Source organism: Thamnophis sirtalis, unplaced genomic scaffold, assembly GCF_051295495.1.
Source record: "Thamnophis sirtalis isolate CommonGarterSnake01/CBP01778 unplaced genomic scaffold, rThaSir2_p1.2 scaffold_7, whole genome shotgun sequence".
Classification (NCBI taxonomy): domain Eukaryota; kingdom Metazoa; phylum Chordata; class Lepidosauria; order Squamata; family Natricidae; genus Thamnophis; species Thamnophis sirtalis.
The window spans coordinates 56,825,137-56,851,162 of record NW_028261387.1 but is presented as its reverse complement, the minus strand read 5'-3'; the positions used below and the strand labels follow the sequence as shown (position 1 = coordinate 56,851,162).

General features: G+C 37.7%; 1 protein-coding gene across 2 annotated transcripts in view; it reads left to right on the top strand.

The window, feature by feature from the left end:
• Positions 1-26,026, top strand: part of IRF6 (interferon regulatory factor 6) — a 27,964-nt gene extending 1,938 nt beyond the window's left edge. For both annotated transcript variants that reach the window (XM_087720129.1, XM_087720130.1), the window contains exons 2-8: positions 11,080-11,256; positions 12,328-12,532; positions 13,907-14,029; positions 16,973-17,131; positions 19,439-19,831; positions 20,950-21,068; positions 23,107-26,026. In XM_087720129.1, the coding sequence (XP_087576255.1) occupies positions 11,083-11,256; positions 12,328-12,532; positions 13,907-14,029; positions 16,973-17,131; positions 19,439-19,831; positions 20,950-21,068; positions 23,107-23,328 (1,395 nt within the window). In that variant the 5' untranslated portion in view covers positions 11,080-11,082 and the 3' untranslated portion in view covers positions 23,329-26,026. The remainder of the gene's footprint in view (positions 1-11,079; positions 11,257-12,327; positions 12,533-13,906; positions 14,030-16,972; positions 17,132-19,438; positions 19,832-20,949; positions 21,069-23,106) is intronic.

Below are 26,026 nucleotides of genomic sequence, written 5' to 3'. Positions count from 1 at the left end.
ATCAGTCATAGAAATGATATCAGAGCAGTTGTGATGGAAGAGGTGGGAATTCCATCTAAGTTTTCCTAATTTGGTTGTGTCTGTACTTGGCTGAAAAGTTGACGCTGATTTGTTTTGCATATTGTCTGTTGTACTTCCTTTACTCTCTTGAGGAAGTTTTTCTCCTTTTTTATTTAAAGGACAGAGCTATGGATTAGTAAATGTAAATGTACAATTAGATATTGATTTCAATGTAATAATAGAAATCTTCTTTTAATGTAAAAACAATTTGTATTATAGGTTTTACAAGAACTATAGTCTAATATTAATGAAGGGGATTATAGATGTTAACATGAGGATTGCATTCAGTATTTATTTCAGTTCTGGTTATCAGTATTGCTTTAGATTTCTCTAATCTTGTCTATATTTTCAAAGATGGGTATTTCAGGGATTTGATTTTTTAATCCAGTTTCTATTGCTTCACATGCTGAAATCTGTATACAGAACTTATAATAATTGCTCTGTGTAATGGCCATATCATGTTTATTGATTGAATTTAAACTTTTCCAATTTTGCTTTAATAAAGCAAAGGTTTTAGTCAGAAGCCATGAACGGTTGGAAATGCATAGTTTTTATTTTCTTCACTCATATTTTCCAGCTCCTCTAATTTGTTCCTTTCAGTTATTGCAGAGGTGTCAAACTCAAGGCTTGTGGCCTGGATCCAGCCCGTGGGATGCTTAGACTTGGCCCACAAGATTGCCCTAGAAATAGCAAAAGACCAGCTTGTGGTGCCTCTGCCAGTAAAAATGGAGCTTTGTTTTCCCTGGCAGAGGACTGCAGGAGGATTCCCCCAGCCCCACCTGGGCCACTACAGGTGCCCCCAACACGAGTGTTGTTGAGCTGGCCATGCCCATCCTGGCCACCCCCACCCCAGCCATGCCCTCCCATCTCCCCGAGGTCAAACACAACCCTGATGTGGCCCTCAATGAAATCGAGTTTGACACCACTGAATTGTTGCCTTCATCCCATCTGTCCAGTATCGTGTGTCTATGTGCTGATTTGTAATATCATTCTTGGTATAGGTATTGAAGGTTCAAAACCTCTACTGTGCCTAGACTTAACACAGATAATTCTAAAACCTGATTTTTAAACTGCAGTTGTTGAATAATTGGTAATTATTACACTTAAGTACTCTATTGTGATGTAACTCAATGTGAAAGCAGCAATATAAGATGGCTGAATCACAAGAACAATATATGAGAAGACAACTCTTTCAAATGTCCAACTTCTTTTAAACACAAACTGCCCCAGAAAAGGAAAAAAATATGTATGAGAAACAACCCTAGTAAACTAGCCTTCTTTTTGAATACTTTTTTTCCCTCTTAATTTTTTTTTACCAAAAGAAAAACAACACGTAAAATCTTCCTTCCTTACATACTGTAGAAAGTGTATCAGTTGATTACAAAAGGTTTTTGTGCATCTCTTCCACAAGAGACATAATTCATATTAACTCAAGTATTTTAACTCAAATATTTATACATGTTACCCTTGCACCTCCATTTTTATTTGACTATAATGGTTTGAACGTCCTTCATCATAAAATATACCCATATTTAATACATAACCACATGCTGGCATTTCATTTAATATTTCTAAAATCCTCCAATGACACTAAATCCTTATGTCCTGTTCTAGCTAAACATCCATAATATTTAGTAACAAACTTTTTAAATCCTCCTTCCGAGATCACTGTTTGCAATTTTCATCCCGTTTCCTTATATTGTACCCATACATATATATAGGTTGTCATTATTATCCCTCCTTTATTTGACTATATCCTGTATCATAAAATTTTACCCCTAATAATCAAAGCTTACCTGTATCTAACTTAATTCTTTTTTTATTAACTTTTATATATAATCCAAAAGGATTTCTAATCTTCCTTTCATGGGTACCATTCAATATTCATATCCAATTATGGCTTATCATAACACTACACACTGTATACATTATTATCATTATCAATTATTTGTTTAAGTTATATCTATTATTACTAAATTTCACTGTTTAGCTAGTTTTAAGTTATATTCTTCCATTTATCAACCTGTATCTTTCCAATAACAAAATAATCTTGTATCTTCTGCCATAGCATTTTAACTCAGATATTTATACATGTTGCCCTTAAACCTCCAATTTTTATTTGACTATAATTGTTTGAATGTAATTCATCATAAAATATACCCATATTTAATACATAACCACATACTGGCATTTCATTTAATATTTCTAAAATCCTCCAATAGCACTGAATCCTTATGTCCCATTCTAGATAAACATCCATAATATGTAGTAACAAATTTTTTAATCCTCCTTCCGAGATCACTGTTTGCAATTTTCATCCAGTTTCCTTATATTGTACCCATACATATATAGGTTGTCATCATTATCCCTCCTTTATTTGACCATATCCTGTATCATAACATTTTCCCCCTAATAAACAAAACTTAACTATATCTAATTTAGTTCTTTTTTTACTAACCTTTGTATATAATCCAAAAGGATTTCTAATCCTCCTTTCATGAGTACCATTCAATATTCATATCCAATTATATTCATCATAACACTACACATTGTATACATTAGTAACATTATCAGTTAGTTATTTAAGTTATATCTATTATCAATAAATTTCACTAAGTTTAACTAGTTTTAAGTTATATTCTTCCATCTTTCAACCTGTATCTTTCCAATAACAAAACAATCTCATACCTTCTGCCATTTGTGGTATCAATCCTCTAGTCATCTTCTTGATCAGCTTTGTATGGATTTCTCTTAGCAACTCCTTGCTTATAAGATCTCTCATATAATCTTGATGCCCTCTTTCTGTTTCCTTATTCAGTTTTTCTTTGATTGTCAGCAGTGTTATCAAAACTTTTGCTAGTGGCATTTCTTTCTTTAAATCCATAGGCTCTTTAATTTTATCTTCTTCTATATCTTGGCCCTTAAAGTAGATTTCCTCTCCATTTAATTCCTCTTTCTGTATTCAATTCTTTCCATTTTCAGGAACAAACCAATTACCATAGATATCAGCAGGTTTGGTGTCTTTATATTCATTTTCCACTTCGGTGTTTTGAGTTTCAATCACCCCGTTTTGCATTTGATGAACATTTTCAATTTTTTCATCATATTTTCTTGTTATGTGCTCTAAGTATTCCAATTGTTTCTCTTCTTTATTTAATAATTTATGTAGTTCTGAAAGTATATCTTGCAAAGTCAAAACCTCTATTTTTTCTGGGTATTGTGTCATTCTGAGCAACACAGCAACCCTAGGTTAAAAGATTTCTCCTCTCTGGTTAAATTTCAAAGGGACATCTGTGCGTTCTTATCAGTGTGTAGCCAAAACAAAGCCTTGGGGTGCCAAATCAGCAATCCCTGAAAGAAAAGAAAAGAAGAAATGTTCCATTTTGAATATTCAAAGAGTATTCTACTACTTTAAGAGCGTAAACACTCTTAAAGAGTTTCTTTTTATAAATAGCCACAGGAATAAAGAGGAAAACTTTAATCTGTAAATTACAGAGAGTCACAAAGAGAGAAGAAGAAAACTTAGTCGATCCATTTCAAAAGGCTTGCATAGATTCGATCCATGTAAATAACATTTAAAAAGTAAGATAACCACTGTCCAAAACCATTCCAAATTAAATTCTGCTGCTTAGTTCTTCTATTCTGTAATTTAAATTGATTTTTGAGTTTTTATAGGCAGACTATTTTTTAAAACAATAAAAAATCCTTACCAGCCAAAAACACTTTCTCTTTTCATATCCTTCCATTTTGGGCTGCCCCGACTTTGTCAGCCTTGTGGCTGGAATTTTTGTCACTGGCTTGAAGATCTTCTCTTGCTTCTTTCAAGGATTTTGCGATATCCCCAAGATATCGTCCTGTTCACCGTCTCTTCGGGACAGTTTAGGTCTATTGGGACCACCCAGTGGCAAAAGTATTGGCTGTGGTCTCGGAGCATTGAGACCATACAACTATCTCGTCGCGACATTGGCTTCTCCTCCTTCTTTTTGAATACTTTTTGACATAGGGAAGAGTATATCTTGCTATACTCTGGAGTGAAAAATATTGTTGAACTACATCATTGTACTGCCTTATGCATATAAGAGGAGGACCTGGAAAGAGGACCACATAATTGATATGCCTATAATTTAATAATATGTCATGGTATCTTTTATACATCTTAAATACTGCTATATGTGGATGGCAGCACTTATATTTAAAAACCTACGCAGAGTCAGACATGATTAGTATTTGGCAAAGACCAGCAGGAAATTCTAGATTAGATTGGAAAGATTTAAAGAAAGACTTCCCAGAAGAATGCAAACCACATCTTTATTGCTGCCAAGAAGCATACATCAATGTGTCCTGGTCCATTAGGTGTTGAATACAATTCAGGGGAGACTTTACTTTAGGCTCTGGAAGCTAAATACTTTTAAAGAAGGGCAAAGAAGCAAGCAGGCATGTACAACAACACCATTGTGTGCAGAATTCTGTGTCTAAATTATGTCATGTATTATTCTGCAGGGTTTTTGCTTTTAAAAGCAAAGATTAAAAGTCTTTTGTGCAAATCCCTCTCTTTTTCTCGATAGCTGTACCCCATTGCTGATTAATTGGTTCCTATGATTCTTATCCAAAAATGTTCTCAAATTTCCAAGAAATGTCAACTCAAAATGCATGAAAATATATATATTTATTTGATTAAAAGAGCAATTCATAAGAGGAAACCAAGACTCCTCTTCCACCCCAAAAGAACGGCCAATGTGATCCAGAAACGACAAATGCTTTCCATGTAGCTATAAATAGGACAAAACTCAATCCCATCTTTCTTTAAGCAATTTTGGCTGGTTTTCAAATTCTTGATTTCAAAGGAAAAAGGAGAAAAAGCTTTTAATCCATACATTAGATTAGTTGAATAATCCTTTTTATAGATTAAGTGCACAGAAGTATTGTTACATTATTTTGTCTTGTTGAACAACTGTAGAGTAGCATTCTTCAATTTGACAAACCTTAGATATACAGTATGTTGGATCAGAAATCCTAAACAACCATGGCTGTAATGGCCCATAGTAAGAACTGTTGTCAACTAAGGGAAAAGAAGATTAGAAAATGTAGTTGCTGAAGCATTTCTATTTGCTATATTGGTCATTATATCTATATGTATAGTTCTGATAAAAGGCATATACTGTATATTGCTTAAAACCTGTTTTAAGGTCTAGGGCCGTGATGGTGAACCTACGGCACAAGTGCCCAAAGTGGCATGTAGAGCCATGTTGCCTGGCACACGTGGCGTCTCCAGTTTCTGGCATGCATGAACCAGCGACAATCAGCTGGCCTTTGTGCATGTGGCAGTGTCGGAAACTGGAAGAAATGGTCTTCCATTTTTTGGTGTGAGCATGCATGCTGGCTAGGTGATTTTCAATGCACCTGTGCCAGTAACTGGAAGACTGTCCATGCACGGGCCAGAGAGCAGAAGTTCATTTTCCGGCATGGGCATTCCCCTGGACAGCTCCTCTTCTGGGTTGTGGTCCAGACTAGTGCACCCACTCCCTTTTCATCACTCGTTGCCAAAAGGTTCACCATCACTGATCTTGGCTATTGATAGCAGAAACTAAAAAGAAAGTGGTCACCAATGTCTGAGTTGAGTCCAGTTCAGTCTGTTCTACATCGTTTATTTTTTCATCTCATTCTATGTAGTATTGCATAGGCTACTTGACCCTGCAGATGTGCCTTAAATTTCAGCTCTCAGTGACCCTAGTCAACTGTTCTGATACCTAGCATTGATCATGCACAATGAACACTATTCTATTCCATTCCATTCCATTCCATTCTATTCCATAGAATAGAATAACAGAGTTGGGAGGTACCTTGGAGGTCTTCTAGTCCAACCCCCTTCAGACAAATGGTTATCCAACATCTTCTTAAAAACTTCCAGTGTTGGAGCATTCACAACTTCTGGAGGCATTGCTTCTTGTTCCACCCTCAGGTGCTTTGGAGAATAACTTGACTCCCTCTTCTTTGTGGCAACCCCTGAGATACTGGAACACTGCTATCAGGATTCCCCTAATCCTTCTTTTCATTCAACTAGACATACCCAGTTCTTGCAACTGTTCTTAGTATGTTTTAGTCCCCTAATAATCTTTGTTACTCTTCTCTGCACTCTTTCTAGAGTCTCAATATCTTTTTTACATCATGACAACCAAAACTGAATGCAGTATTCCAAGTGTGGCCTTTCCAGAGCATTAAAAAGTGATATTAACACTTCATGTGATCTTGATTCTTTCCCTCTGTTTATGCAGCCTACACTGTGTTGGCTTTTTTGGCATTTGCTGCACATTGCTGGCTCATATTTAAATGGTTGTCCACTAGAATTCCAAGATCCCTCTCACAGTTATTGTATTGAGCAAGGTACCGCATACCTGTAAATTTTGTTTTTCTTGCCTAAATGTAGAATCTTACGGTTATTGAATTTCATTTTGTTAGATAGTGCCCAATGTTCAAATTTGTCAAGATCCTTCTGTATCTTAAGCCTATCTTCTGGAGTGTTGGCTATTCCTTCCAGCTTGGTGTCATCTGTAAATTTGATGGGTGCCCCATTTATTCCCTCATTCTATCCTATCCTATCCTATCCTATCCTATCCTATCCTATCCTATCCTATCCTATCCTATCCTATCCTATCCTATCCTTCCTATCCTTCCTATCCTTTCTTATTCTATTCCTATTCTATTCTATTCTATTCTATTCATATTTAGTTTCTATTCTGTTGTTAAAGTAAATTGCTCTACGTTGCACAGAATGAATGAAAAACTTGGTACATTGATATATTTGAAGAAGGGGAGGGGAGACTTTAATATGTAACTCAATGTTTAGATTTGATCTTGGAATCACTATATTGGAAATGCTCATAAAGGCCACCTAATCCAACTACCTACTCAGAATATTATAATAGTTTCACCATAGCAACTTTAAGATGCTGGAACTCTAGAAGTTGAAGTCTACACATTTTAAAATTGCAGAGGTTGAGAACTGCACTAGAGCACCTGTGACTATTAGCTTCTGTCTCAGCTCAATATGTGTTCCATTAGCTGAGGGCTTGTTCCATCAGGAAATCTTCCTCATTCCTAGCCTGAACCTTTTTGTAATTGTAATCTGTTGGTTCTGATCCTGCTGTCTCAAGTCCAGAGCTGCCTCTGTATGATCAGCTATTTGAAAGTGCTATCATATCATCTTTTAGCCATATTTTTTAAAAGACTAAAAATACTCGGATCTTGTACATGTTGTTCCTCATATAGCCTTGTTTCCAGATCCTTCACTATCTTGATTGCCCTCTTTTGAATTTGATTTAAATTATTATTGTCCTTTCTGCACTGTGGTGGCCAGACTTTGACCAAATACTCTAGATAGTGTCTGACCAGGACAGGTAGAATTGAATTATGTCCATGATGTGGGCTCTATGCTTATGTTAATGTATTACAAGATATTGTTTGACTTTTTAGATACTGCATCATACTGCTAATGTTTGACCTTGTTTGAACACAGATCAATTTCACATGTGGTACAAACCATAGCTTCCATTCATCTCTTATATGTTCCTATCCAAATGCAGAAAATTGTACTTTTCTCTGTTGAATTCCATCTTATTTAGGTCAACATATTGCTTAAGTTTGTCTAGTTTGATCTTTTAAAAATCCTTTTTCATCTAAATCAGTGGTTCCCAAAGTGGACGGTACCGCCCGTGGGGGGCAGTGGGATGACTTAGGTGGGCGCTAAGAGGCAAGGAAGGTGGCAGAGGAATGCTGGAGGTGGCCTCCAGCACTCCTCTGCCATAGGGTGCAAGACTCTACTTGGAATGACAGGGCCATAGAAGGGGATATAGTGTGTTGTGTATAAATAACAAGCCCCAGAAAGGCCATCCAGCCTCCAGCGAGAGCCTCATACCAACGATAGGGAAGAAAATGGAGAAACGCACACCTATGGGTGCATTTAAAAGCAAAGCAGGGAAGCAAACTCATTTCTTTCCCAAGGCTCCTTCTCCCTGCTTGGGAGCTCCTCTTGAAATCCTTATTCACAAAGCAAGGGCTTTGCCTGGCTATTCCATTTTGTGCCCCTCCTCCCTGATTTATTTACTTTTTAAAAACCCGGATTGAAAAAAGCGATCCAGGGTCGCCGTAGGAGCCGAACTTCCTTCGGCGAGTTGAGGCACCAAAGCCCGAGCAACAGCTTTGCGGCCCGTAAGTGGGAGAGCAGAGAGGTGGGTTCCTAAGCCCAGGAGGGAGGGAGGGAGAGAGAGAGAGACAGACAGACAGACAGAGAGACAGAGAGGAGGGTCCTGGACGGCTGCTGAGTCTTTTTGCAAGGGGAGTCAGAGGATGGGCTGCCTCTCTTTCTCTGCCGGTCTGCGCTGGAGCAGCAGCCCTTGCCAGTCGGCAACGCAGAAGGAGGGCATCACCCATCCCGCCGTTAGAGTCTCTGTTTCTCTCTCACCCACCCATCGCATGTCAAGCCTGCAGCGTCCCCCCGGCTGCTTTGGCCCAGGCCCTACCAATTTCATTAAGCACAGAGCAGGCCAAAGGTGAGGTGGAGCAGGTTTTGAGGGAAGGCGAGCATGCAAAGGGGGCTGGTATTGCTTCATCAAGCCCATCCATCATATTAAGAATTTACTGAACAGTGAAGTAGTTACTAAATTTTACTGTTTACTAAGTTACTAGTTACTAAGGTTCTTGATAAATGACTATCAGACTTTAAAAACCTGGTATCACTGGATCATGTTCAACAAATTTTGTTGAATTAACATTAACTAAATGTTAATTGGATTTTGAATAAATGTGCAATTAATTGTTACAGTTTTGAATTTTACTGTTGCTATCTTCCTTCCATCGTGCAAACCACCCAGTCACATGATCCCCACATCCACACCCACAAAGCCACGCCCACAAAACCAATAGTAAAAAAAAAATTAAATTCCACCACTGGGTGGGGGGCACTGAGGATCAGTTTGTAGCACCAAGGGGGTGGTGGACTGAAAAAGTTTGGGAACCACTGATCTAAATTATTAGACAAGCCTCACAGTTTTAGGTTTTTCCTGTATGCGCTCATGTAATATTAGATATGTTGTACAATATATAACCTAGACCACAAAGTCATAGAACACAAGCTTCCCCTTTAACCTGACGTCAAGCCATTAATGAGTACAGTCAGTCAGCTGAGCTTTTATCTAATTATATTATCATGTAGTCTATATTTTACCTTTGTATGAAAGAGAATCTCTTGTATGAAAGAGAATGTTGTTGAATGTTTTGCTGAGGTTCAGGTATGTCTATGTTATTTTCTTTCATTTACTTATTTTTTTTATCCACTTTGATCTACTAGTTATTCTTTCAAAGAAGGAGATTAGCTAGTTTGGTACAATTTGCTTGCAACAAATCTATGCTGGTTCTTTTTTTCACCTAAATGTTCACAGTCCGACATATTTCTGTCAGAGGCTTTGCCTAATATGTCAAGCTGACAAGTCTATGGTTTCTGAGTCTTCTTCCTCCTTCTGTATTTTAATCTTGATCAAATAAACCAAATATATTTCTTCCTTTTACTTTTAACAATCTTGGTCTTTAGTTCCTTCAAACCTAAGTTTGAAACCGATAACTTGGTTTCTTTTAATTTTATCTTTGTCCCTTGTCACAAAGTTCTTGAAAACTTTAACACATTTCTTTTGTAAATCCAATATAGAAAAGTTATCTAGGTCACTCTTGATTTGTTATTTGTATATCTCTTTTAATTATCAAGACATTATCTGGTACATCCAGTGTAGTATCTTTTTCCATGTCATTGTTATAACTTGTCATTTTTAAATCCTTTTTCAAATCAATCTCAATCCTGTCAGGTAAAACTAGTTCCTCTTCCATAACATATTTTAAACACGGTGTATCTATAGAGGCAGACACCCTTAAAATTAACTTCTGAGGCTATTGTTGAAGAGATCCTTCCATATGTTGAATGTTAAAGTATTTAGCTTCATTCTATATTTTTAAATTGAATTCAACATTGAATTCCCCTTTAACTGTAATCTAGTTTGTTTTAGTTCTCTCTAATGTTCAATTTTTAAATGTAATTTTAACACTTGTCTGTTTGTAACTTTCAAAAAAAGTTTCAGTTATTCTTTTACTGCTTATTCCCAAAACCCCACACTTGTATTTAGTTTTTTCCCCCAGACATTTGAAGGAAAGTCATCCAGTGTTATAAAACTTGCCAATTCCAAGCAGTTCGTAAGCAATTTTCCAAGGTGATTAGAAAAGGAAGCAGGGAACTGAGTATCTTTTTAAAGGCATCAGCCCCAATTTGAGCAAGGTGACTATTCCCTCATTTCCCAGAATTTTAAACTTGCTGGAGATTGTTGTTGTGTAATGTCCTCACAGGGAACAACTATCTGGGCCATTTATGAGTGATCTCAAACATCTACTGGTCTGGAGAGGAATTACAAAGAACTGATCTGTTTGTTGGCTCTTCTGTCCACCGTTTCCCCCCGAAGTCCATTATTTTTTCCTTACAATGGAATTACGGTTTCTTTAATTTTCCTTTCATTTCCAAAAGATCCAAAGAGCTCTTTTTAGTTATTTTTGGTACCTTTTAAAAGCTTTACATCCTTTGACAATTCCTATAGTTTTGGAGATTCCATTTAATATAACCTTTTAATATTATCTTTGCCAACTCCATTGCAAATCTAAATTCTGGAAAATGATATTCCAGGTTGTGGGAATTGTCCTCCCCCCATTTTCTATACATGCTGCTATATTTCATTGTAAAGATACACTGTGCATAACTTAATTCAGTTTGAATAATTGTTTTGCCTATGTGACAGTTGGTAGTCTCGGTATACTGAAAAAGTTAAGTTAACCTCTCAAAGAAATCAGATGAGTTGATAGAAGAGTTGGTTACAAGAAAATCAGAGCAATGTGATTACAATCACAATTGGTTTCTATTGCTTTATTCTTTAGAAAATGAGAATTCCTACAAACTCTTCATTGTTTTCTGTGTGTATTTTATCCTTCTAGATAATGGCATCACATCCACGCAGAGTTCGACTGAAACCCTGGCTAGTAGCTCAAGTAGACAGTGGAATGTATCCAGGTCTTCTGTGGCTTAATAGGGATGCAAAGCGATTTCAAATTCCTTGGAAGCATGCAACTCGGCATAGTCCTCAGCATGAAGAAGAAAATACAATTTTTAAGGTAACTGAAAAGCCCAGTTCTGCTGGTATGCTACTTGATAGAATGGGATTACTCTGTCTCTCCCTCTCCCTCCCTCTCTGTCTCTTTCTCTTCAATGGATGGACATTGAAATTAATAATAGCAAAAGTAGTATACATATAATCTTAAATTTGCTGTTTTGTAAGCAATAAAATGGTTCACATGTTCACTGATGCAACCTGATGGAGATATATCCTGCATTATTTTCATAAGCAGAACCGCATTCTGAACCTGAAATCCTAGGTGCAGAAGCATGCATGCAGTACAAAGGCATTAACACACAGGGACAAATGAAGGGCAAAGCGATATACAAAACATATTCAGATAGGCTTTGAGGTAATTAGTAGATAAAAATCCCCTTCAGACTTATCTCTACCTATACTGTGTACTTTGTGCAATAGCAGAACTAATTTTCCTGGTGTATTGTGGCTTTCCTTCTGAGAAGTTTCAGATTCAACATTTTAATTATCTACTTTTCAACTGTTCACCTCTGTTCTTGTCACTTGTTGCTAAAGTTCTTAATCTTAAACTTTCTTTGGAGTTAGCCTCATTCAACTCTGTTGGATTTTCTTCTCAGCATTTTGCTGAGGATTGTATTCATCTGGTTTTTTTTTTTAAAAATGAATGTACAATTGTTTTCATGAAGTAAATTTCAGCAATGCATGCTATTTGTATAAATAGGGAAGATTTTTCAGGCAACCATTTCTGACAATCTTATAAAGAAAAATAATCAGGGAATAAAGGCATTTGTTTGTGGTTTTTTGGTTTGGTATAGGTTTTCTCTTTTCTTTTATTCCTGAAGATAGTGAATTATTTTTATCTAGATAAACCTGGAATTCAATTCTGCATTTTTTAAAAAAGGAATTGGAACATTGAGTTGATTTGTTTTAACAGTCAAGTATCTTGTTAGAAAAAGCTTGAGAAAGGAAACAATTATCCATTGCAGAAAGTATTTATTGCCTAGGTGTATCTTATAGACAAGAGTTTGTTTGGCAGCACAATTCAACAGAAGTTGGCATAATGACAACATTAACTCATGTACTTTGCTCCCAGGCGTGGGCTGTGGAAACAGGAAAGTATCAAGAAGGGGTTGATGATCCTGACCCTGCAAAATGGAAAGCCCAACTACGGTGTGCTCTCAACAAAAGCCGTGAATTCAAGCTCATATACGATGGTACCAAAGAAGTGCCAATGAATCCAATTAAAATTTATGAAGTATGTGACATCCCACCATCCCTGACGCCAATTATTAATCCTGGTGAGAAACAGAGAAACTCTTCTGTTTAAAGAAGGATGTAACTAATCCTTAACTAATTGTCTTATTGGTAGTGAGGTCTTCTGGGTTACTAAGGTTTAAGTGAATACAGCAACTATATTGAACAAGCATAATCATTTTATCCGCTGTGTTATTTAATTGACTGTACTTGACTTTCCATTCTACTTACGTAGGGATTTACTACCTATATGGTGCAATCTAAATAGGTCAGCTTCCTTTTTAAAGCCAAAATCAATCAAAAACTTAGAAGTTTGGGTACATCCAGAGTAAGAACATGAAATTTGGGTTTTAGTTTTTTTTTAAACATATTTTTATTTCCATTTCATAACATACAATCACATGTATACGATATATAGCTAATATCATATAGTATTAAATAATGATTACATCAGTTCCTCTTGTCCTCAACGCTCCAAAAAGATTAACACCCATTATTAGCTCTTCTACTCTCCATACACCTCTTTCTTCTACCTCTCTCTTATTTCCTATCTTCCCTCCCTCTTCCTTTCCTACTCTATTTCCCCTTCTTTTCTCCTTCTCCTCTCTCTACATTCCACTCCTCCTTATCCTCATCCTCCTCATCTTCCCCCCTTGCCCTCTCTCCTATCCCTCCCTTCCCACTTTTCTTCTCCCTTCTGCTTCCCACTCTTCCTTTCGTTGGTGTATTTCCGCTTCCATACTACTCTATTTCCTCTTCCTTTCTCTTTCTACTCTCTCCCCTACCACTCCTCCTTATACACCTCATCTTCCCCCTTCACCCTCTCTCCTATCCCTCTCTTCCTATCTTCTCTCCTCTACTTCCAACTCTTCTATATCCTGGGGAGGTCTAGTTTTTTTTAATGTGTCTGATGGTTGACCATAGGTTTCCTTTCCCTTTATATTTGAACCGAAATAAGAGGATCATTGTAAATGCCCCTATTCTAAAAAAAGTGCTACACTGGATGACATTTGTTAGGAACGTTAGTTGCACATTTCGTGTTTGATAAACAGGGCTTTGTCTGCACATGGTTGGAAGAAATACTGTATCTTGGGTTAGGTGTTGAATCTGAAGGGCCAATAAATATTTGAGAAAGCAAACTTCCTTATCTGCCATTTATTTTCTAACACTCTAGCTACATAGTTCAGTAACAGACGTTATAGTATTCTCCTGAAACACTCAAATTCTAGGAGAAGAGTTTTATGCCAACAGACCTAAAATCCAAATGAATTTTGGATTTCACAGACATTCCTATGTTTGGAAATCAAAAAAATTCCAAAGAGTGTTTCAGAGAGTCTGCAAGACTCTCACAGATCTAAAGAAGAATTCCATTTTGTCTTGGTTTTGTTAGATTTTTAATTATTTTCTAATTTTTCCAGGTTCCACCGGTTCAGTTCCATGGGATGAGAAGGATAATGATGTAGATGATGAAGATGAAGATGAATTAAATGAGTCTCAGCACGTAGCAATACAGGAGAGTTTTCCATTTCTTAATATCAATGGTTAGTAGATTATTCTGACATATGGTTAATGAAACTGAATTTAAATCTATGTTTTAAAATGCTGTTTTCTTTTTGTTAATGTTGCGCTAAACAACATTATGACAAAGGCTTTCTCAAAAGTTTATCTCTAGATGCAATTACATTAAAATGCAACATGCTACAGAGATATAAATTGTATTTAGCACAAATGGTACTTGCTGATCTCCTTGGTAAATATTTTCATCCTGATTTTTGTGTATCTGTTAGATATTTAATAATAAATGCAGGTAAGTGTATGTACTTATTGAGATACTTTTTGCATTTCTGCAGTCACTTAATCTGATGTTAAGTGGAATTCAGAATCTTAATTATTGACTTGATATCTTCCAAAATGTGTGTGGCATAATCCTGCTTTTATTTGCTTCATGTCTGTCTGATGTAAGGCAGGTTGGATTTTAAAACATAGGGCACTCCCTTGCTGCTGAGAATTTATTTAATTGGAGGATTATGACACCAAAGCTTTGGAATTAATGAAAGGGTGGAATAAGTTATGGCAATGGGATCTGAACAACCACTAGATGGCAATAGATACAGAAATATCAACCCCTTTGCTGTTATTTGCTAGTTATCCAAAAATTTTATAACCCTAGATAAGTTTATGCATGCCATATGGCGTCCAACTCTGCTATTTGAAACAGGATAAGAAGACTAGACCACAGCAGGATGTTTCCATGGAGGCATACTGTCCCTCCCACATACACATTGTATACCATACTCTATTAGGGGAAGGTAAATTCCCACAGCATAGCAGGGACAGACACACCTTCCTGGCAAAGGCAGTATATAACAGCTTTAAAAGTCTTGGAATTCCCTGGAGCTAAGTTCAGGTTTTTCAGGTTTTAATGCATCATTGGTTCAACAAATACCTCTGCATTAATTTTCTAGACTTAGAGCTTGTTGAAATTACATTTTGATGGTGCCATGTAGTTATTTTTTAAAACAAGTTGTCTTAATCTACAAGTGACACTTTTTTTCCCATACGCTTTGCATCTAAAGCTTTCCTTTCTCTTTTGATCTTCTCTTTCGGTCTTGTAGCAACCCTACCCTATGCTGTAGAAAGTTTTATAAATGATGATCACCAGCACCTTAAATTGCACCTGGGAGCCAGTGCAGCCCATGGGGCAGCGGTGTTACATAGGTATAATGAGAAACACCAAAACCTCCCTGCATGGCTGCATTTTTGATCAGCTGTAGCTTCTAAATGCTCTTCATGGGTAGCTCTATGTAGAGTGTGATGCAGTAATCCAAACATGAGGTGACTAAAGCTTGATTTAGGGTTGATGGGTAAGCACAGGTTGCAGATGGCTGCAGAGAGGCTGATGCGCACACCTCCCAAATCCCAACTGCACATTGCGTGGAAACACACGTCCTGCATGCTGATTGGTTGATACGATTTCCTGTTCTGTGCTTTGCTGTTTGAGCGCCCCCTAGCCAGAATGTTAACATTTGCAGACGTATAAATGCAGCAGCTACGCAACCATCTCTGAACTACAGAAACATATATTCCCTGACATGTAGTGACAGAGAAGTCTAATCCAGGCTCTAGGCATGAGTCACCATGACTAAGGTCTCCCAGTTCAGGAATGGGTACAATTGGTGCATAAAACAAATCTGTGTGAAACCTTTTTGGCCACAGTTGCCACACCTCTTTGAACAGAAGCAAAAGTTGTGGTAGACTGCATACCAACTCTGCATACCAGCTCTGGCTGAGCAAGTCTAACCCATGCTGAGCTACAGCTCGAAAAGCCCCAGAACCAGGAGGCCTTAAAACCTACAGTGACTCCATCTGGCCAAGGTTGAGTTGAAGCCTATACTCTGCCATTGAAACCCTCAAAACTTCCAGGTGCTGAGAACACTTGAGGCCATCACTTGGTTGGTTCAGAAAGGAAATGCAGAACTTGATATTATTGGCATATTTGTGAATCCCCACTCCATAGTAATGGATAATCTGATCTAGTAGCTTCAGGTTGATGTTAAATTGCAATGGGGAGGCACCCACAAAGCAGCTCCACTACTATGCTGATTAGAAATATATAGTTATATTTGGCTTTAGAACTACTATCTTTCACTTGGCTGACAATCCTGGGAATTATAGACCAAAAGTATTAGATTGCACTAAGACTTACTAGAAGGAAAGAATTCAAGCTTTCAATTTAGATTATCAGATTAAGTGAAAGGAGAGGTAAAATTCCAATGGTACAAGGTTAATTGTACTGACTTATATAAGGAAGTCTAATGATACCTGTGTTCTGACAGAGGCTTCCCAAGAGCATGAAGCAACCTTTTTGTCCTGACAAAAACCCATTTTATTAATTTACTATAAATTCTGCTTATTCACATCCAGCAAACTTTTTCAAGGAAAGATTTACAGTCATAGATCTTATTTGGAGAGCTTATAGGCTGATATCTACAAAATTTGGCAAGGAGTCTTGGAGAGACATGAACCAATTAAGTGAACCACTTTCCTCCTGCAAACTCCACTCCCCTTTTGTTCCTCTTTTATTTCCTCTGGGAGGGACCATTCATTGTCCACCTGGCCCTTACTCCCAGGTCAATCCCTGTCCTTTAGTCTGGCAATTCTGTGCATGCGCACACTGGGAACAGGCTACAGCTGTTTGTCTGCCTCACTGATGTCTGACTCTGAAGGCAGCTGATAGCTGGTATACAGCTCTGACCCCCTTCTCTGCCTCCGGCACAGAGCCCTCATCAGAGCCTTCACCAGACTCCAGGACTGGCCCATGTCCCCCCCCCCCAACCTCCTCACTGTCCAAATCTGCTGCCAGCTGAGCTGGCCGCTGGTAGGCCACAACAACCTGCTTGTCTGATATGAAAATGATTAAATCTCTTTATAAATGTTAGGAAGCAGTGGGGATTACATAATTACATTTTATTTATTTTACTTAGATTCCCCAATGGCTCCCGCCAGTGCAGAGACCTGTAGCCCTGAAGCTGTGTGGCCAAAGAATGAACCTGAAGATATGGAGATGCCAATGCCCCCTGCCTTGCCAGCTCTACCGCATGATATGTACAGCTCTCCTGAACTTTGGATTAGCTCTCTTCCTAGTAAGTTTTTTTTTTAATTCAGGAGCCATTAGAATAAATAGAGGACAAATCATGTACTCTTTTGTTTGGAAAGTCTTGAGTCTCACCTCTAATAAATAAGCTTCATTTCTGGAAGACTTGTTGAACAAATACAAACATTCTTCTGCAGTTATTATTCAAATTGGTCTGGGCAGGATACAGTTCTGATTTAAAATACATATATAGGCATCAGCTGGTAAAAGAAACCTACATGGGGTCCTTGTCCTATGACCACAATTGAAACTGGAATTTGGTTATATGTTCTTGCAATTATTAAGCAAGATGCCCATGTGACCACTTTGGTCCATGACCATCATCTTGGCACCTGCAGTTGCAACCATTAAGCTCTGCTTGAGGAGGTCTCAGATGGAGAAAGTCCTGCGAGGTCCAGTGTAGGGCATGGAGAAGCTGGGAGGATGCTACAGTGTGGCACAAAGCATGACCTTGAATGTGGCATTTCTCAGTAGAAGCATGGGGCCTAAGCCTGAAATAGAGGTTTGGGTCCTTTACAGTCTCAGCCATCTGCCCCAGGTTTAAATGTCAGCCATAGAGTTGTTGCTGTCATTCAAAAATGCCACCTCACACTGTTCTCCAAAGCACAAGAGCCTTGGGAAGTGGCATAATTGTTACTATTTCCAGTGTTCTTAGCAATGGGCTGCAGACTGCTTGCTTTCAGAAATGTGTGTCCTGCTGTTGAGAGGCTTGTGCAGCATAACCAAGGTGGCTCTCAATTGCACCGGGCCTTCTTTCCTGAAGCCTCCTTAGAGCTAGTGGGACTTCAGAAGCCTTATGAAACATTGGATGGACTGCATGGGCCTCTCAACAGCAAAAGAAAAACTGCTGAAGGTAAGCAACATGTGGCATTTCCTCAGCAGCTCTGGACAGCAGGGGCAATTGTGCCATTCCCCAAGATTCACACAGCTTGGAGAATGGCACATTTTTCCTCATTGTGCATCACTTGCTTTCAGGCGTTTCCCCCCCCTGCTATTGAGAGGCCCACATGGCCTATCTGACAGTTCAAATGGCTTTCAAAGCCCTTCTAGAATTGGCTTCAAGGCAGTTCTGGGAAAGGCCTCTTGTCATTGGCAGCCTTGGCCTTTCAACAGCAGGAGAAAAACACCTGAAGATGGAAGATTTGGGGGAGTGTTGGGAAATGGGGACAATCATACAATTCCCTAAGGCAGTGATGGCTAACCTTTTCCCGATTGAGTTCTGAAAGCGTGCGTGTGCCAGAACCCTCAAAATGCAATGCATGTGCGGCTCCTGTGCATGTTCCCCCTGCCCATGTATGCACGCCCCCCGCATAGGTCCTCCCCCCCGTGCATGTACATATGCCCCTGTGCATGCGCACACAGCCCCCCCACGTGCGCCACCCTGTGCATGTGTTCCCCATGCATACACCCAGCCCACATGCATGCACACCCGCCCCTCTGCACACAGCCCACCCCACGCGCATGCACGACAGAGACCCAACAACCAGCTGGTTGGTAGGAGACGCACACACATTTGTGGTGGAGCTGAACTAGGGTGATGGCTCTCATGCCCACAGAGAGGGCGCTGTGTGCCATCTGTAGCATGTGTGCCATAGGCTCACCATCATGGCCCTAAGGTTTACTTGCCTTGGAGAATGTTTCATGGTAGAATTTATGCTTGGGAGTTGATGGTGTTGAGGTTGACATCAAGGCTTGGGGCAGTGGCAGCTGGCTGAGATTGTCAAAGGTCCTGTGCCTGTATTTCAGATGCAGGAGAGGAGGACATAGGTAGGTGGGACAGAATTGCATCACCTCCGTGATCTCAAGGCCTTCATCACTAAACACCCAAATTTTTATCATCTCATTGGAAGGGTGCAGCAGTGTTTGTAATTTCAGGCATAGGTCATAAGTCCCTAGTCCGGTGCCGTCATATTTTCAAACAGGCTCTGAGCAAATGGTTGTTAAGCAAGGACTACTTATAGTTGAAAACTGTTGAACTGTTGGTTAATGATGTTAGAGTAGCTTGCCATTAATTGGGTAGCCATTGTGCATAACAAGTGATTAGATTGTTGCTATGAGTAAGCACTGGATTCATATAATGGCAGGTCTTTTAACTTTGCTTTATTTTAAAATCAATCTGACTCCATGATTTGTTAGGAGGTTGTTTTTTTTTGTAATTATGGCAAATTATATCTTTTGTTTCCTAATATCTGTAGTCTGTCCTATTTTGTGTTGATTTTATTTAATTAGATATGGTTCAATGCAATTATGGTTCCTGCTGTACCGCCTGAAACATTAATAATATATTTTTCTTCAGTGACAGATCTTGAAATCAAGTTTGAATATCGTGGCAAGGAGTTTGGGCAGACAATGACTGTGAGCAATCCCCAAGGCTGCAGACTTTTCTATGGAGAATTAGGTCCTATGCCAGATCAAGAAGAACTCTTCGGGCCTATTAATTTGGAGCAAGTCAAGTTTCCAGGGCCCGAATCCATCCCGAATGAAAAACAAAAGCTGTTCACCAGTCGACTGCTTGATGTAATGGACAGAGGGCTAATACTAGAAGTCAGTGGTCATGCTATCTATGCTATCAGGCTTTGCCAGTGCAAAGTATATTGGTCTGGGCCATGTGCACCTTCCTCTACCACACCAAACTTAATTGAAAGGCAGAAGAGAGTTAAGCTCTTTTGTTTGGAAACATTTCTAAGTGGTGAGTAGCTCTAATGCCTTTGTATCACTGTCAGTGAATAACTAGCAGTATTGTTTATTTTAAGCTTGTAATCTGGTAAGGATTAATACTATAGACTAGCTCAGATAGGGCTGTATCTCTGTTAGCATTACAGTGAATACCGCTGTTTTTGTAGTTAATCCATGCTGCGTCTACAGTGCATAGCTTTATCTTTTTTATACGCTGGAAAATGTGAAAGGATATGGATCTAATTTAATGTTCAGTTTTGGTCGCCATGATGTAAAAAAGATGTGGAGACTCTAGAAAGAGTGCAGAGAAGAGCAACAAAGATGATTAGGGGACTGGAGGCTAAAAAATATGAAGAACGGTTGCATGAACTGGATATGTCTAGTTTAATGAAAAGAAGGACTAGGGGAGACATGATAGAAGTATTCCAGTATCTCAGGGGCTGCCCAAAGAAGAGGGAGTCAAGCTATTCTCCAAAACACCTGAGGGTAGGACAAGAAGCAATGGGTGGAAACTAATCAAGAAGAGAAGCAATTTAGAACTGAGGAGAAATTTCCTGACAGTTAGAACAATTAATCACTCGAACAACTTGCCTCTAGAAGTTGTGAATGCTTCAACACTGGAAGTTTTCAAGATGCTGGATAATCATTTGTCTGAAATGGTTTAGGGCTTCTGGTCTAGGCATGGGGTTGGACTAGAAGACCTCCAAGGTCCCTTCCAACTCTGCTATTCTATTCTATTCTATTCTATTCTATTCTATTCTAAAGTACTCCATTAAAGCAAAGGTTTCCTTCTTTTCTGCCCAAATGGGTCTCTGGTGTCACTCATTCGGTATATCTTCACATTGTTGAAAGTTATGAGTGAAATGGTATGAGCAGCTACGTGTTTCGTTAATTTTTGCACTGCTATGATTTTAAAATCTAACTGAAAGCAAATGGCATTATGGGGAACAATTGATACAATGGGAAGGTGAGGGTAGGATAATAGTATCAAGTAATTTTTTCAAATATGTCATTTCCAAATGTCAAATTCCAGTATGTCTTACTGGACATAACTAATCTGTTCTTTTATCATAATAATGTAATTTATTACATGCCGTGTCTCTCCTTTTCACATTCTTCCTCTAAATTTAGAGTTAATTGCCCATCAGAAAGGACAGATTAGTAAACAGCCACCATATGAGATCTACTTTTGTTTTGGAGAAGAATGGCCAGATGGGAAATCAAAAGAGCGAAAGCTGATTGTTGTTCAGGTAAGAAAAAAATTATTGCAAAAATACTGTATGCTACTACTCCTTAGTAGAAGAATGCATTTGCATCTATCATAGAATAAGTCTTCACATAGAATGTGTAAAATCTGCTTCATGGTTTTTTTGAATGTGAGTAGATAAAGGGGTGTAAAGAGCCAGAGCTGCTATTTCAACAGTGCACACATTTCATCTCTTATTTTCTTATTTTCTTGTATTGAGCAAGATGAACCAAAGGAAAGACTGTTAATGTAAAATGACACTCTTTCTCAAACCCTGTTTAATCCAAGTAAATCTGAGAATGAAAGTCAGGATTCACGCTTTCTTTTCGTCTAATATAGTCAGAACTTTTTATCTTTTGACACAAATTCCTACTCACTTTGATCAGAACTAGCCTTATAAGAAATTTCCAAACAATTTAAATGAAAGGCTACAAGTATTGTATACAAAAAGTAATTTCAAATGACTACAACCTATATAGTCAGTGAATACCTGTGCTATTAACCAATTACCAAAAGAATAATTGCTTTACCTGTGTATAAATGATGATCAAGGAGAGTCTTGACACATTGTGCTAACCATTGTGCTAAGCAGCCATAGTATGATTTGTCTATGCCAGTGATGGCTAACCTTTTTGTCCTTGCATGCCAAAACCACGTGCACTGCAGCGTATGTGCGTGCCCAAACCCATAATGCAATGTACCCTGCCCCTTGCGCATGTGTGCATGATCCCCACACTTTCCCCCGAATTTGCACGACCCACCCCTGTGCTCCAATTTGGGCCTAGCTGGCCTCCCTGAAGCCTCCTGGTACAAAAAATGGACCTTAGGAGAGGCGCTGCTCCCCCATGCTCATCCTGCACATGCTTGCATGATCCCCTGTGCATGTGCGCACATTTCCCACATGCCTGGGAGAGACCTGAAAATCAGGTGGTGGGCAGGAAGAGTGCACATGCACCATGGAGCTGAGTTGGTCAACAGCCCGTATGATCACAGAGAGGGCTCTATGGGTCTACGCTATACAAACCAAAATACTATGTTTTCTATATTGCAGAACATAGCTGAAAAACTGTATGAATCTAATATTGTGATTTACTTAGTTATGAATCAGACCATAAGGATCCAGATCTACAGCTCAAATAATCCCATAGACATGATTATACAATGTTATTTCCATGAAAGACAGAGCTTTTTTCCCTTTTTAGTATCTATCTGATATTACTCTATTGCTGTTCTCTTGCTGATGTGCAAAGCACCTTTGCCTTGCTATGTTAATGCTGGATCTGAGCAGACTTAGCTTAAACATGAAACATATAGTGTGGACTGTAGAAATTGCAGATTTGGATTTGCATTAATGAGTTAATGGAAATCAATCAAGTACCCCAATGTCCCTGGAAACAGTTGTTTTGAAGTAGCTAATGGTATATCAGTTGGCACATAATTGCTGGTGTATTTGTTCCTGCCATGGCTCCTCTTCATTGCAGGGCTGTTTAATGGTGACATAATCTATAGTAGATAACAATGTTTTGATGGAATACTAAATGTCTATGGAGATTTTCAATTATCCAGGTCATGGTTGTTCCAAAGGTGCTTTTCAAAAGGCAACTGGACTTCCTTGGTTTGTTCCTTGAAAATCTTTTACTTCTCATCCAAGAATCTTCTTCAGTTCTGAACTGACGAGGCTTCTTGGATAAGAAGCAAAAAACTTTTCAAGGAAAAAAAAATCAAGAAAGTTCTAGTTGCCTTTTGAAAAGCACTTTTGGGATGGAACACTACCTTTCATTTTCCATTTCAGTGCTGGAGAGAATGCTGAGAGTTGCTGCATTTTTTTTCTACATCTGTCCTGAAGTTTTTTCATTACTTTGATCTCAAAGAAGCAAGTCATATAAACTCTAAATGTAATCTTCTAACTTTGCGAAGCACTGTGAATACATTTCTCAATAGTGTTCACCAGCTTGAGCGTTTGGCTTATTCTAGGTTCCCAGATGAACTTTTAGGATTTGACCATCTTACATTCGATAAACACAAACTTTCTTTTCAAACAGGTCATTCCAATTGTAGCACGGATGATCTATGAAATGTTCTCTGGTGACTTCACCCGCTCCTTTGACAGTGGCAGTGTGCGTCTACAGATCTCTATCCCGGATATCAAGGATAACATTGTTGCCCAGCTAAAACAACTCTACCGTCTGCTGCAGAATCACCAAGAAACTTGGCCAGTGCAGCCACCAAATATGCAGATGACCCCACCCCTCACAGCACAGTGACATCCCGGTATCAGATAACCAAGCAATTGTCTGGATGCTTCATTTCTAGATTGAAATTAATTGAAATAAGAACACTTTTAAATATCTCTTCAGTATATGACATTTTAATGAGGAATGTTGATATACAACGTAATCTGTTTTAAATAGTTTAGCAAAAGTTGATCTAGTTAAATACATTTAGAAACACATATTTCTCTAGTCGTTTTCACTTTTATACATGTAACTATATAAATATAAAGCTTTAAACTTTTCCATGTTTGCATGCAATGCTGTGGTGGTTTTTTTTGTTTGTTTGTCTTTTTACTTACTAACTTCACTCCTGCTTTATTCTTAGAGCATTTTCACAACACAGTTTAAGTGCATTGTTTTAATTCATACTCCTGTTGCTGCTGCTGCTGCTACATGTGAAATATGTAACCACTACAAACTAAATTTCTTTCAAAATAGTGACCTGATAATTAGCAGTAGGCAGTTTTATTCTATTAATGGTTGTTTGTTGTTGTATTATTTCTCTATAAATGAGAAAATGCACAAATTTTAAGCTGGAAAGCTTAGGATGTTTTAGAATTAAAATTTAAAGTTAAATTTTAAAGTTTAAAATTTAAAACTAATTAAAAGAGACAACAAAGACTAATACCATGTTTTCCCGAAAATAAGACAGGGTCTTATTTTCTTTTAACCCCCGAAAGAAACACTTGGCCTTATTTTTGAGGAAGATTTATTATTTTTGAGGTGCAGGAAGTGGCGAGTATGGTCACCTCAGGGCTGTTCTGTATTGCAATATTTCCAGGGAGGGCTTATTTTAGTGCATGCACTCAAAAGCACAATTGGGCTTATTGTCCATGGAGGTCTTATTTTGGGGGAAACAGGGTAATAGATATTAAGTTTGATAAAATAGAAGGCCTTTTCATATTTTTCTGTACTAAATGCTGTAGCCCAACACATAACCTACTTGTACAGTGTGAAAAATATGTTCAAATGCAGCCAGATGTTTCTAGCTGAATTAAACTGTCACATTGGTAGAAGATACAAGACAGCATGTGTGGGAATTTTTTTTTAATGAATGTTGCCAAAATGTGAATACACAAAATAAATATTGTGACAAAAGCTAATTCAGTCTGTTGTAAATATGGCAATTTTAGAACTTCCGGAGAGGAAATGATGAACTGAAGAGCCAAAATATAAACTGGCACTTTATAATTTTTCTTGAAATTGGCTTATAACTTCTTCTGACATCTGTTCCTTATGAACAGACAGTGTGTTTTGCAGGTTTAGAGCTTTGGGAGATGAGGGAAAGCTATCTTTGTTCACATCATAGTTGGCACCTTTAAAAGAACATTGAGTATGCATTCTTCTTTTCCAAATCACTTTAGCAAATTGTTAACTGTTTTAGTTACTATGAACCTTTGGATTGACATGTTTTATAACACCAGATTACTTTGTTTCAATTCTTAGAAAAATAGTTTTAAATACAAGTTTAGACTTTTTTAAAAAATTGAATAGCAAAAGGGTAATTAGAATGCTGATTTTGGAAAAATACAAATGAAAGATGGATTTGAAATAAAATTTTGGAATTGTAAGAATTCTTCCCATGGAAAAATAAATACCTAAAAATGGGATATATTACAGGGAAATCAGAAAGAATTAAATATTACAATTACATGGCAAGTTGTTTTGCTTTCTAACACAGAATAGAGCAAACTATTTTAACATTGGACATACTGAGGGATACTTTTGAACAACAGACAAAGAAATAAATTTTAAGAGCATCTGCCATTATAGACAGATTGTGTTTAAAAGATGTTATGGTAGAAGAACAAGTTTTATTGGACAAGACTGAGACTGATCTGAAAGGTTCAAAAATGTTAGGCTACAACAATGACGTGGAAAAATATCCTATACTGGACATATGAAACCAGATGATGTCTTAAGAATCAAAGGAATACACAAATAAGCCAAAAAGTGGCTTGGATAATTATGCTATACATTACTTACAAAAGAGATGTGTTAAAGCTTTTAAAAAAAATTGTGAGAAGAGACAATAAAGAGAAAAGAGATCAAATTCTAGGACATTGTTTGAAAGGATGAAAGATTACGATTGTTAAAAGTAAAAGGAAGGAATGTAAAGTTGGTTAGAATCGATACATTGTTATATCTGGTAACCTTTATGAAGACCAGGACTGCTTGGCAAGATTTTAAGAATCTGTTTATAAATAAGAGATGAGTTCATGTGTTATTTTTAAAGAAAGGGTGATATGTTACTAAAATTGTTTAAGCTTGTGATTAAAAGGAAAGTCGTTTATATATATATACATACATTATACATACATACACACACACAGAGAGAGAGATTTTTCTTTACTGTATTGTTATTTTTCTTTCATGCACTTTGTTTTTTATTTTTGTTTGTATTAATTTTTATCTTTTTAATTGCAATGTTTAATTATAAAATATAACAATTTTAAAATTGTAATTGTAGTTTAATTGTAGACAGATTATGATAGAAAATATAGCATCCGATACATCTACATTCTTGCTAAGTAGCAGTTACATATAACTGAATCAAACCTATCTTGCATTCCAAATATAATTGGCATTCTGCTAAATGTTTGATTTGGAACTTCTTTTGAAAATTATTTGTATATTAAAATGTTTTCATAGCTGCTTTTTTTTTCTACAATAAATGGAATAGTTGCAA